Source organism: Nematostella vectensis, chromosome 6 (assembly GCF_932526225.1).
Source record: "Nematostella vectensis chromosome 6, jaNemVect1.1, whole genome shotgun sequence".
Classification (NCBI taxonomy): domain Eukaryota; kingdom Metazoa; phylum Cnidaria; class Anthozoa; order Actiniaria; family Edwardsiidae; genus Nematostella; species Nematostella vectensis.
The window spans coordinates 2,946,813-2,959,141 of record NC_064039.1 but is presented as its reverse complement, the minus strand read 5'-3'; the positions used below and the strand labels follow the sequence as shown (position 1 = coordinate 2,959,141).

Genomic DNA, 12,329 nt, shown 5'->3' with positions numbered 1-12,329 from the left:
CGTTCACCTGCTTGATGTACGGGTACCCAAGAGAGACCTCGGTCAACATGGTTCGCAAGCATCATGCTGAGGAAGATGATCGGAGAGAACGAACGGTTGACAATCAAGTCAAAAGTGGAACTGTCTCGCCTCCCTCCCTGCAGAGATAATCTAGTGCCGCACATGCAGCGTGTCAACCACCGAGTTGCGAGTTACAAGCGTGCAGACCAAGCCGTCTTCTGGCGTCCTAATCCCTTTGAACCCGGGCAAGGATGGGAAAGAAATGACGACGGCCTCTTGGAACTGGTGTGGTCTTGTGGCCCCGTACTTCCAACCAGTCTCATTGACATAGTCGAGTCCACTGTAGGCGAAGAAGAAGACGACGAGGAAGACGGCCCAATTGATTTCGATGAAGCCTTCAGCGATGAAGAAGAGTAGAGGAAAACTCAAGCAAGTCGATAATCATGCAATTATTATGCTGCATAAGGCTTTTTTCCTTTGCAACAACATAAGCCAGATTATTCAAAATATGTATTTTGATTATCTATAGATAAAACGTTATTTCGGGACAGATTTAGCGATTTTCCCTAAAATTCAGACTCGGGTACCCTGTGGTTTTTTGCTCAAATCTTTAGCTGCCGTTTTCGAGGTGATGGGACACGATTTCGAATTGGGAACATCGATATCCTTTCTTGACTCCTTCTAAGGATTACAAATATGTATATTAGCCGAGTATCTCTTTGGGGTGCATGGGAAGCCTCCTTCCGACTAGACTATAACAACATTTTCCTGTCGTTCAGTTTATCAACGTTTTACTGTACATACATACATACATACATACATATTTATTTATTAGCACCCTCTATTATACAGATATTACTTATTAAATAAGAAAAGGAGAAAAAATAAATATAATTTTTATAATTGGGCACCAGCCGCATTAAGAAATAGCATTGCTAATCGAGCTTAAGCGGTTAGGTCAAGCGGAAAATTGCATGGGTACAACATGATACATCAATATAATATCAATACAAACAGAAACGAAAAACAAACGACAATAGATGCACGCACCAGAACAAAACACGCAAGCAAGGGGAGGTCGATTATAGGGATCATTTATATATAGGAGAGAATCTTAAGTTTGTAAATTACAACAATAATAGAGTTAGCTTTTGGTAACGATCTAAAAGAGAGCTGATCATTAGTGTCTTGAAGCTGGAGCGAGATTTAGATTTATAATCATCCTGAATATCGTTCCAGATTTTTACACCAAGAAAGCGAATGTTAAATTTGCCATAGTTTGTGCGTATCTTAGGCAGGTAATAAGTCTTCCTACTAGCAAGTCTTGTATTATATTGATGTATCCTGTTAATATTTGTGAAAAATGATTTGAAGACAGATGGCAAATGATCTGAATGGAAGTCATACATAAACAGTGCATTGTTAAGATAGATTATGTCATGAAGTTTGAGGAGACTAAGTTGGTAGAATAATGGATTTGAAGGGGTCCTAAAATCAGAAAAAGTTAATATTCTAATTGCCCTTTTCTGAAGTATAAAAACTGTCGTTCAGTTCATCACAAATAAAGTTTTCTTCTCAATCGATCCAGAAGCTGGCATTTTCCGCCCAAAATATAGCCCCCTCCCTAATAAGCGCCCCCTCCCCAATAAACGATCCCTCTCCAATAAGCCACCCCCCCCCCCAAAAAAAAAAGGCCCTAAAAATTAAATTAATTTCATTAATTGGCTACATAACAACATAAAGACACGTAAAGAAGATCGAAATAAAATCAGCAGTTTCCGCGCACAGTTTGTTTGTCGAAAATGAGGAAGCCGTGTTTGCTGCTGTATGAATTTGTTTTTGTTTATTATGTGGAGACTACGACGCCTTCAAAATTTCATCGAACAAAATTCATCGGTTGGTGTCTCAGCATTGCTATCCATAGAGGTTAGGGTGGGTACGGCAAGCATTTGCTGATGGGGGAGGGTTGGGTACGGCAAGTATTTGCTGAGGGGGGAGGGGTGGGTACGGCAAGCATTTGCTGAGGGGAAGGGGTGGGTACGGCAAGTATTTGCTGATGGGGGAGGGGTGGGTACGGCAAGTATTTGCTGACGGGGAGGGGTGGGTACGGCAAGCATTTGCTGATGGGGGAGGGGTGGGTACGGCAAGCATTCGCTGATGGGGGTAGGGTGGGTACGGCAAGCATTTGTTAATGGGGGGAGGGTGGGTACGGCATGCTTTTGCTAATGGGGGGAGGGGTGGATACGGCAAGCATTTGCTGATGGGGGAGGGATGGAAGGCAGGATTGCGCAGTCGCCGCGCGCTCGCTTTACCTTCTCTCGCCCCCTCTCCCCCGTCCCTCTCCCTTGAGCCGGTGCGTAGGCTATAGATGTCATATGGAAAAAGGACACTTCTTCAATAGGGTACGCTCCTGGAGAGATCCTTTGGATTCGCTGTGTACGAGTATGTTATTAAGATTATTATTAAGAAACCTGTCCTCTTTGGATAGGGCAGTTTACCTGTGCAAATTGCAAGAAGGATCCGTATCTAGAGTGACTTGCAGCTGCTCGTTCCGCTTTCGCTTTCCTTGGTGTGAGTTATGAGCATGCGCCTCGTGTATGGTGACGAGACTTGCACACGATATTGATCCAGGGTGTGTCCAGTAGCAAATATGGTGATTTCATTCCTAACCACGGGCCACAGAGACCCAAAAATGGAGGGCTGAAATATCTAGAGCTCAAGAAAGGGTCTCAGGATCTTTTAGTTTTGTACTAGAAATTACCCAACCCCCCCCCCCCCCCCCCCACCACCCCCACCCTCCCCTCTCTCTCTCTTTAGCCCCTCACTCTCCGCAGACTCTACTAACAGTTTTTTTCATCAGTTGCCTTGATAGGAAACTTAGAGAAAATAAATGTACAACAGCAAAATACTAAAATTTCACGTTTTGCAAACTCAAGCAAACAGAAACGTGCCGCCAGCTTTGAATTCATTGCAATCATTCGTAGGTTCACTCAAGCAAACAGAAACATGCCGCCAGCTTTGAATTCATTGCAATCATTCGTAGGTTCCGTATGGGGGTAACTCGTACCAAATGACTCACGATGTGTAGTAGCGAGAGTTCATAATATAAGAGGAAAGATTCACTTCAATCACCGGGCATTTATTTTCTGTCCGTAATATCAAGCGGTTAGTGGAATCTAAGGTGAGAGAAAAAGCCTACCGCAGTTCTTACGCGTAATAACACCTTTACAAAATTAAGACCATCGTATCAAGTCACGTCGTGTCTGAACCATCCATAGATGAAAGCTTCTTTGATTAATGAAGTAAAGACAGGCAAAGTGCAAACCTCGGTTCCCACCACCCGATACCGCGGGGTCATATTCAAGGCTTATCCATCTTTCCCCACCTCTTTGGAACCGACTAAGCGTCCTATTGTGAGCTCAAAGAGCCGACGACAGTAATTAATTTCGCACAGAATATCAAACAATAGAACTCGGGCTATTTCCTCGCATTGGACAATATGATGTGACATTGATTGATTTCACCGTACTCGGATACCGAAAAGTTCAGATGGGGAAGAGCATTGGTGCCAGATGCAAAACCCCGATAGCCCCGTATGTATACCTGCGTAATGCGATTAGCGTACTTACAGGAAGAATTACTCAATTAGTGTCTGTGTGTGTAATTTATTAGGCCCCTAGGGCAAAGGCATAACTAGTAAGAAGGAAAAGGAGATCTTCGTCGTGGATCTTTTACATTAAGACTTGTACTTGCTTTAACCGGACGGGAAAAAACGGTTTCTTGTCAGTAGTAGGATCACGTGAATATGATCAGACCTTGTAATCGGCTTTCCAGACTCTGCGTCTAAAAGAGGTCACTCCGGTTAAACTCATGTTGGTATATCGCCTCAAGTCAGAAATACTAAACATTAAAGCAGGGATATCAAAGAATTCTATTTTACTTTGAAAATACGTGGCAGAAAATAAAAGATATATAAATATACGCATGCATACACTGCAAGCAGTTTAAAAAGAATATAAAAAGGATACAGCAAATCAGTTTTAATTAAAAACTGTGGAAATGACCTTTTAATAGCGGCTGAAACTCTAAGTCATAAAGGTCCAGAAAGCCAAGTTGAATAGACATCCAGCAGATTGTTCCTTTTTGTGTGTTCCTGTTGCTGTCAACCGATTACTTCAGTGATTAATTAGAAGAAACATTTTACTTTCTGCCATAAGCAAGTTATGCCATTCTGCTATAACGAAGAAGGCCACGCCTCTGATGCCATTTGATTTAGTGCTGGGATCTGAAGCGCGAAAGTATCAGACGTGTACAAAGATTGTTCTAATGCTACAGAATTCAAATCGTATTCGCACAATCCTCACCCGTCCTCTGCTAGACGAACAAACGCTTACGGCGAATAAGACAAGAGAACGAGATGAGCAACCACCTACTTAATCTAGTAGCATAAAAGAACTGAATTTTTAAAAGTAGTTACAAGAATTAAATGTTATCATGCAAAAATTACGAGTTCTGTTTCATAATATAATTGAGTGATTTTATTGTTACTTTATTATTCGGGCGCGCTTGCTACAGTGAGGACTTGCGGAACTCAAGTCATTACACGTTACGATATACAAGGATAAGAGAGATAACAGCATAACAAGTGATCATCTAAGACATCTCTACTTGCACCCTGGCATCAGAAAACAACACTTGTCCATTTTCCAGTTTTGCTTGCCTAAAGAGAGATAACCATGCGACAGCTCTAGATATACGATTTTAAGACAGTTGACCTTCACGAAAACAGTCTATGACGCCAACGTTAACAAGGCAGTGGGTTTGGCCTTTTCATATCAGCATAATCGAGACTTTAGCTGACCTTTTATAAAAGAAAATGCTTTATGCCGCTCTATCTCAATTGGCGCGCACGCCGGGTTTGTCATTGATGTGTGCGCAACATTTTCAATCAGTTACATTGAGTGCAAAGTATTGTGTCACTGAAGCCAAAAGGGCTTTCTCTTGCACTTGAATAGCAAACAGAGGATATATAAATAGACATACAGACAAAATCGACAAAAATGCTGCCTTCGGTTTGGCGCGCGCTTGTAATGACCCCCGCATGCTTGCGCGTATTTGTGCTCGCACACTCGACTTCTTGGTTGCTCACAATCCTAAGGCAAAACTTCCCTATTTCTCGCAGTGTCTTGCTGTTGCTTGCATGCTCGCCAAAAAAAAAAAACGCCAGCTGTATGCCGCCAGCGGTGTAACATTGTTGTTCATTTATTCGCATACATATTAGAAAGCTTATTTCAAGCGACTTTGTGAGGTTCTCTAACATAGAAATGTAAAACGCAGAAGTCTGTATTGTAAAAGCAGACTGTCTCAGACTGTCTGCGGTAACGCTACCGATTTGTACAATTTCATGATGTTATACCTACTCAGGAACTAACAAAGCAGCGCCAATTATGCCGGGCCTTCAAACACGTTATTAATGGCAAGTGGCATAGCTCTGTGAAATGATACCAGGCCTTGATGATCGTTGATAAGGGCGTAATGTGTTATTGCAGTCTTAGCCTCACCTGCGCTGCGCTCGGATGGAATGCGCTCCCCTTATCAGGCCTGTTCGCGTATCGCAACCATAAGGGAAACCCAAGCTGTGGAGATACGCCAGAGACTCACTATTGGTAGCGATCATGTTTCTGTGTTGGGTGGATTTCCTGCCCGACGCCATGTTAGGTCGCGAGGCTCGCGTCGGACCGCCAATCCTACATTTGCCGCGTCCAGTTTGAGCGCCCGAGCAAGTTGAGCGCTTTTTTTACGTGGATTTCTGGTGCCGAAGGCAAGAATTCCTGTGTCGAACGTGTGCATAGTAGACAGTGGCGACAAAGGGGGATTTGCGCTTAGTTTATGGGAATGATTAATGCAGTTTTAGTCGATAAAAACTGGACAAGCGTTTGACTATGGAAATAAAGATATAATAAAACATAATAAATTCGAGAGGACTAACGTAGATCAATAGTTGTTTTGTTTTTCGTATTTTAGCAAAAGTAAAAGTAGAAGTACATTTCCCATGTATTTTGAGAGACTTGAGATAATGATAACACCGCAAACACCGCGCGCATAATCTAGAGTGATTTTTCTGAGCATATTTGAGCAGAATTATCTAAATAAAAGGGCATTTTCGCTTTTGTTTTTTATTTTCTCTACATGTGAACCTTAAGATGATTATAACATTTAAAATGTTAACAGAAATCACTGGTTGATCGCTTCTATGGAAGGCCTCTATAAACCAAAGCAAAGACACGAAATAACGTGGATAATTTCCTGACTTTCTCAGCCTTCATCAGCAGACTTGAGGTTCTTGTTAGCGTTGGATTAGTCCTGTTACCTCTCCTTGATAATAAGTGACCTTTCCTGATACAATGGCGTCTTTAAAATGCCATATCAAGCCAGTCGCTTGCAGTTCTGTCACATCACACTACGGAACTTTCTTACAATTTTTTTAGACTTGGAATTTTTAAAGGTTTCCAATGAGTTATTAGCTTTTAACAATGTTTTCATCCAAATTCACTTGTGTTTTTCAATTACGAGCTGGTGTGACGAATTTCAACTTTAAAAAAAAAATGGCTGAATTAAAGACTAGAGGGTTCCGTTTAGGAAAAAACTAGGTTTTAAAGCTGAAATAATCGTAGGTACAAACAGACGCGCACGTTTTCATTTGCGAAGACTTTGAACCGCGTTTCTTTGCTTGTGTGACCTGTTAGTGGATGGTTGAGAATGCAGTGCAATTAGGCAAAGTAGACTCAAGTCAATGACGAACAATAAGACTATTACAAATCCCTAAACTCTGCTGCCACGGAGTTTTAAACATCTTCATCGAGCGAAAGCCTGATAAACATATCATAATAAAGAAATAGTTTAATAGATTACTGTTGCTTCTAACCCTTCCTTTGGAGGAAGTCACAGACGAAACGAAAAAAGACTAAACATTTGATCATCAGCAAGACATAACTTTGAAATAAAGAAAAGAATAGCAGCTCCTGGCCTTTCGATTAGTCCTAATTGGGTGGACGTTTTTGTATTGAAATTCAGTATTGTTGGCAAGAGAGACTAGGTTCTGGGGCAAAACCATAAATCATGTCTATGAAGCGACAGCAGTATTATGCGGCCTTTTGGTATATCATCTTCCGTTAAAGGGTTTACAAAGTCATTTTGACCTTCTTTTACAGTGGGTAGCAACTCTAGCACTCGTGAAACCACAATCAGTCTGAAATTACTTTGTGTTTACCCAATTTAAGGGACTTTTTACAGTTTTATTTTCAAGTAGAGCTAGGAGACTCGATTGGAGCTGGAAGACTCGATGATCGTTTTCGTGCAGTGAAATGCGAGAAAGCAAATCGCAGTTACCAGAAAACGTTTCGCTTAAAGCAACTTTATAAAGTTTTGTAACTGAATTAATTATCACAGCGAAATTATCCAAACAAGGTGATAATATTTGCGGAGATGTGAAGTTTGTTTTAATAGAGTTCTAAAGGAATGTCTGGTCGGCCGATGTGATCTTCAAAAGCGTGCAAGGAATTCAAGTGTAAGTATTGCACATTCAGGCTTTAGACGGGATTTTCCCACGTGTTCTAAAAACAGATTTCTTATGTGCTAATGAAAATATCCTTCAATTAAAGAATCAAGAATTGGCTTTAAAGGTGTTGGACCCGCGCACTGCTTTCACAGTTAATAAATCATTCTTGAAGGGATGTAGTATGGTGGGCCGACTCGACATGATCCCATCACCCAACGTGCAAAAACACTGATAATTCAACATGGATAATGTTTTAATGAATTTTAACAACATTCCCCAAAGAATAGCTTCTTTTTGCTTTATATAGGATTTAACATTAAGGTTAATTGATGGAAAAGAAAGTTATTAAAGTGGCTTTAAACTGTGGAAGTATTTAAGCGAGGGCAATTCCTATGATGAAGTATATTGTCCATTTCCCTAGAAACATCTAGGAAATTCTAGCTAAATATTGTACCTACTGAAGCTCTATTCAGGATAGCAAAGATAGACTAAAAGAGGTATAAGGAAACACGAATATGCAGTTTGAATGGGATGTTTTATTCGCATCGTTTCGAGTGTAGCGCTCTACGAGATACCTCTACGTGATACCTCTACGTGATACCTCTTTTACAAATTTCGAGACCCTAAAATCAATGTTTCCTGGCAAATCTTGTAAAAGTACATGAACGGAACAAATAAATTCATCATATGAGTGACTTGTATGCGCGTACAGCTAACAAAAGTTGATTTGATAATCATAAATCAAACAAGTTATTCCAAGCGCTGTGCCACGGGAGTGCTTGATGTCCCCCTGTGATAGCTTAGAAAGATTTACGATTTAGTTTAAGGAATTAGGTCCTAATTCAATTTACTATAGTGTCGACGAGGAAAACGCACGAACAAAATATATATCAGAAGAACCGTTCTAGTTTGCCCATGGTCCCTTTTTCTTGCACAGTAGAAGGCGTATGACTATAACTTGGTTGAAATGGATGTATATATATATATATATCTCGCTAATTAAATAAGTACTTTTCACAAATCTGAACAACAATGGTTTGAAGTTGATCATTGTACCCGACTCTGTACATGTACAGTCTTGTATTTATAATTTCCAAGAAAACGAATGTAATGTAAATGCTTTATAAATATAGTCTCTTACTTGAAAGTTTGCACGACGAGTTCGCACGGGACCCGCGCTTTCATGTCTTCCTTTAAGGGTTGAAATGGTAGGTAGGAATCAACTCCATAGGAAGTCTTTCTTTCAATTGATATTAACAAATAATTGCTATCTTAAACAATAGCTAAATCTCCAAGTCTTCGCAAAGTTTGCTGACTTCTTCGGAGCTAAGAATGCTCGACGCCTTCACGTCCGATTTGAGCTCTTCCACGTCTCGCCGCATCTTTGCGCGTCGGTTTTGAAACCAGGTTATGATTTGGGCTCCTGGCAGCCCTAGCGCCATAGCTATATCGTCTCTATCTGAAGGTGACAAGTACTTTTGATACATAAACCTTCTTTCAAGTTCAATAATTTGTCGGTTTGTAAAGCATGTTCGTGGTTTTCTCCGCTTTCGTTGGCTCAGCCTTGCTTGTATCGCTTCGAGTTTCTGCTCCAACGTCATGGTCGCTACAAATAAAAGTGCACGGCACAAATTAGTAATTCCATTATTCCACAAAAGCACACTCAATGTATTATAACCCAATTATGTATCAGAACAGTTTTTGAAATATCAAATGCTGATTGAATTGTCAGAGCCAAAACGTCATTTTCGAACCATCGTTTTCTTTCATCGTTTTTGAATGGACTAAGAGGCCCTAATTGTGTAAGTAAAAAGAGACACATTCTTATGACGGGATATAGACAGCTCAGAACAGGTCTGCCCAACGAGCTGTACATTTGTTGCCTAGCATTAGCAAGGTCAGTTTTATTTGTTCTGATTCACACAAAGCCCAGCTCTGCGATCCGGCTGCTCGGTGCGCAAACAACCTCAGGCTTACATACCACAAGCAAGATCATCCCAATTCGACTTCTCTTACAATACAACGTTTCCTGTGCTTATCCCGACTTGTGTGTGTGTGTGTGTGTTTCCACAGTGTCACTGTTCTTGGTGTTAAACTTACCGCGTTTCGTTTTTACTTTCCCAGCCCCCGCGTCTTGTAAAGTTGCGCTAGTAAAGGTCTCTAGAGTGGAGAGAGCGTCGGGTTTTCCCACTTGTGTGACACACGGGTCTTGCCTCGGTGGTCGCGCGCACGCTACACGGTTCTTCTTGGGATGTGGTGCACTCAAGATGGCCTCAATGGAAAAAGGTAGCAATTTGTTTTGCCTTTTGTTTTGGCCTTCCCGCTGATGCGAGCCTGTGGCCTCCCCGGAGCGCGGCGTCGATACACTGGATAGCTCCACTGCATGGTTTCTCGAGTTTTTTTCCATTGTGTTCCACAAGTGTGTTTACTTGCATAGAGAGGTTCAACTTAGAGAGCTCTCTTTCTGCGCGGGCCGCGCCAGCCCGGTGATCTTGACGGTTGTACTAGTTTATGTACTACTACACTAACCCACATCCTGCAAGCCACTGCTCTTTATATATCACTCTTATAGAGCACCACCTCGCAAGGGACATAGGCGCGTCAATTAAATTACACCGCTGGTGTGAAATTGATGACTAATTAATTAAAGTATTTACATACCGTTAGTAGCCAATCGGAGCTCAGTGAGGTGACAGTAATTCAATTAGGGTGATACAGTGAGTGGTTGGTGTAACTCGAGCTCGGTCGCACGGACGGAACTGTCATCGAGCACAAACTGGTCTTGTTAGGACAAATAGCCTCGTGTAAAACAGACAAAAAAAAGAAAGATCACTAAAAAACACGAGTCAACCTCCGCGCACGGCGATACGAGCTCAATTAGATGAACGCTAATGCTCTGTTACCAGTAGAACTGAGGGAAACGTGTTAGCAAAGTATTGCGTTACCATTTGAAAGCACGCATTATCAGCAGCTTTCCTAAGACTTTTATCTGCTCATCGAGAACAGGGCTAATTAATTCTGTGCATTGTTTCGACGTCTTGACACTCTTCTTGTGTTGTCAAGGTCTCCAGTGGCTAAGGTGCGCTGTCTCTTTTGATATGCCGTCAATAGTTCGTTTTTCTTTGGAGTCATTCACTGGCTGTGATCAATTACTAAGCACATGAGTTCTTTCATTGCTAAAAAAAATCAGAGGCGCAAACACGGGGCAATCAGCGAGCATTCATGGTTAAGACGTCTGTCAGAAGTCAAGGTTTTCTTTTTCTGGTTAGAAATGTTTAGTCATGAATTTCAAAAGAAAAGGTGGATGGAAGTGACCGTAGCTTTAAAATATCTGTGAGATAAACACAGATACAAATGGGCGTGCCACATTTCAATACACTATGCGCTTTAAATGGTTCATCTCGAAGGCAAAGAAAAAAATGAAACTCATCTCTCACACTCTAGAATCGTGGAAAATATGAACATACTTTCAATTGCATATTTGCACTTCTCCATACCCTGTGTTCAATCATTTTTCAAGATAGAGATATATTCGCTGCAGTCCTGGTCCAACCATTATTGTTTCATAGACGCTAATGCAATATCACACGGTCAAAATGAAATAGGGTGCTCTATTTGATAGATTTGCCGCCCTTAAGAATTAAACTTGTATGTGCCGGAATGTTAACTTTAGAAAAGCACATCCTACAACCCTAGAACATCTCTTGTTATCTCCACTAATCAGTGTAACATCTTCGAATGCTTGATAATATATTATAAAAAAATGTTACGCACGAAATACCATGAGTTATATATTTATATAAAGGGTTTAAGCCAATCCGGACAAGCGTCACATAACCTACGCCCCTTCCTATACAGCTCGTAGAACACGGTTTCGTCAACGAAACCAGGTGCATTTATGGGAAAAAAGTTTTATCGTAATTTATTTATCAGTTCTCTCTTGTGAGGGTTGCTAAAAAGCATGATTATCAGTTTTATGTAAAGAACTCGATTTTGCTTGCGATTTTGCTAACTTGGGTTTGAAATCACCAAATAGATAATTAATTATTTCCTTGGTCGGATTTTTTCCTGTGTGCTTTGATAAGAAGGACGAATGTTTCTTTGACCGATATCAATTGGTTTACGAACAATCCATAGCAGGGTAAAACCTAAATCTTTTAATCTGAAGAAGTGTAACGCGGCCAGGAGCACACCAAATTGTTTTACGGAATACTTCTATATTACTACCAGTAACAAAATAGAATAAAAATCTAGATCAAATTGGTCTGAAGATTTAGCTGGAATTCGCCATTAAAGGTCGGACTTTATTATAAAATGCTCAGTGCTGGTCGGAAAATAATTTTGTTTGACGCTTTTTCCAAGTTTGTTTTCTTTCACACAAAACATTTATATTTGTGTCATCCGTTTCATTGATGTTATACATCACAGCAGAAACAACAAAAAAACAAGTTATACTTTGTACAAATTCCCGTTGGGGCGCCTCGCAGTCGGGAAATCGGTCCGCTGTGATGTTCGTCTCTCGCGTACCTCAGGTGTCGGAGTTTAGTATGTGTGACAACAACTACGGATTTAGAAGTGCTAATAAGTCGCGGGGGTAGAGCATGCGGAAATAACCAAGCGGTTTAATGAGGTGTCATTTTCCCGCTGGGCTGATCTGGACAATAACCAAGGGTAACCCAAGCTCAAAGGGGGAAAAGTAGACCTAGAAATATGTATGAAATTGTTAATAAATGACGCTGTAATTTACACTGTGTCTAGTTGTTGGTGTTGC

The 12,329-nt window shown here is 41.0% G+C and overlaps 1 protein-coding gene and 1 long non-coding RNA gene across 2 annotated transcripts; both read right to left on the bottom strand.

Annotated features, from left to right (window-relative positions):
- Positions 1–3,645: 3,645 nt before the first annotated feature.
- On the bottom strand, positions 3,646–5,785 carry LOC125568070. The gene is made up of 2 exons (XR_007312058.1): positions 5,562–5,785; positions 3,646–4,720 (listed from the first exon to the last, which is right to left on the bottom strand). It is a non-coding gene; the product is annotated as an uncharacterized LOC125568070 (long non-coding RNA).
- A 2,289-nt stretch (positions 5,786–8,074) lies between these two features.
- On the bottom strand, positions 8,075–10,161 carry LOC5514657 (transcription factor LBX2). The gene is made up of 2 exons (XM_001634715.3): positions 9,659–10,161; positions 8,075–9,164 (listed from the first exon to the last, which is right to left on the bottom strand). The coding sequence occupies exons 1-2, from the start codon at positions 9,963–9,965 to the stop codon at positions 8,842–8,844; spliced, it is 630 nt and encodes a 209-aa protein (XP_001634765.2). The 5' UTR covers positions 9,966–10,161; the 3' UTR covers positions 8,075–8,841.
- Positions 10,162–12,329: the final 2,168 nt, after the last annotated feature.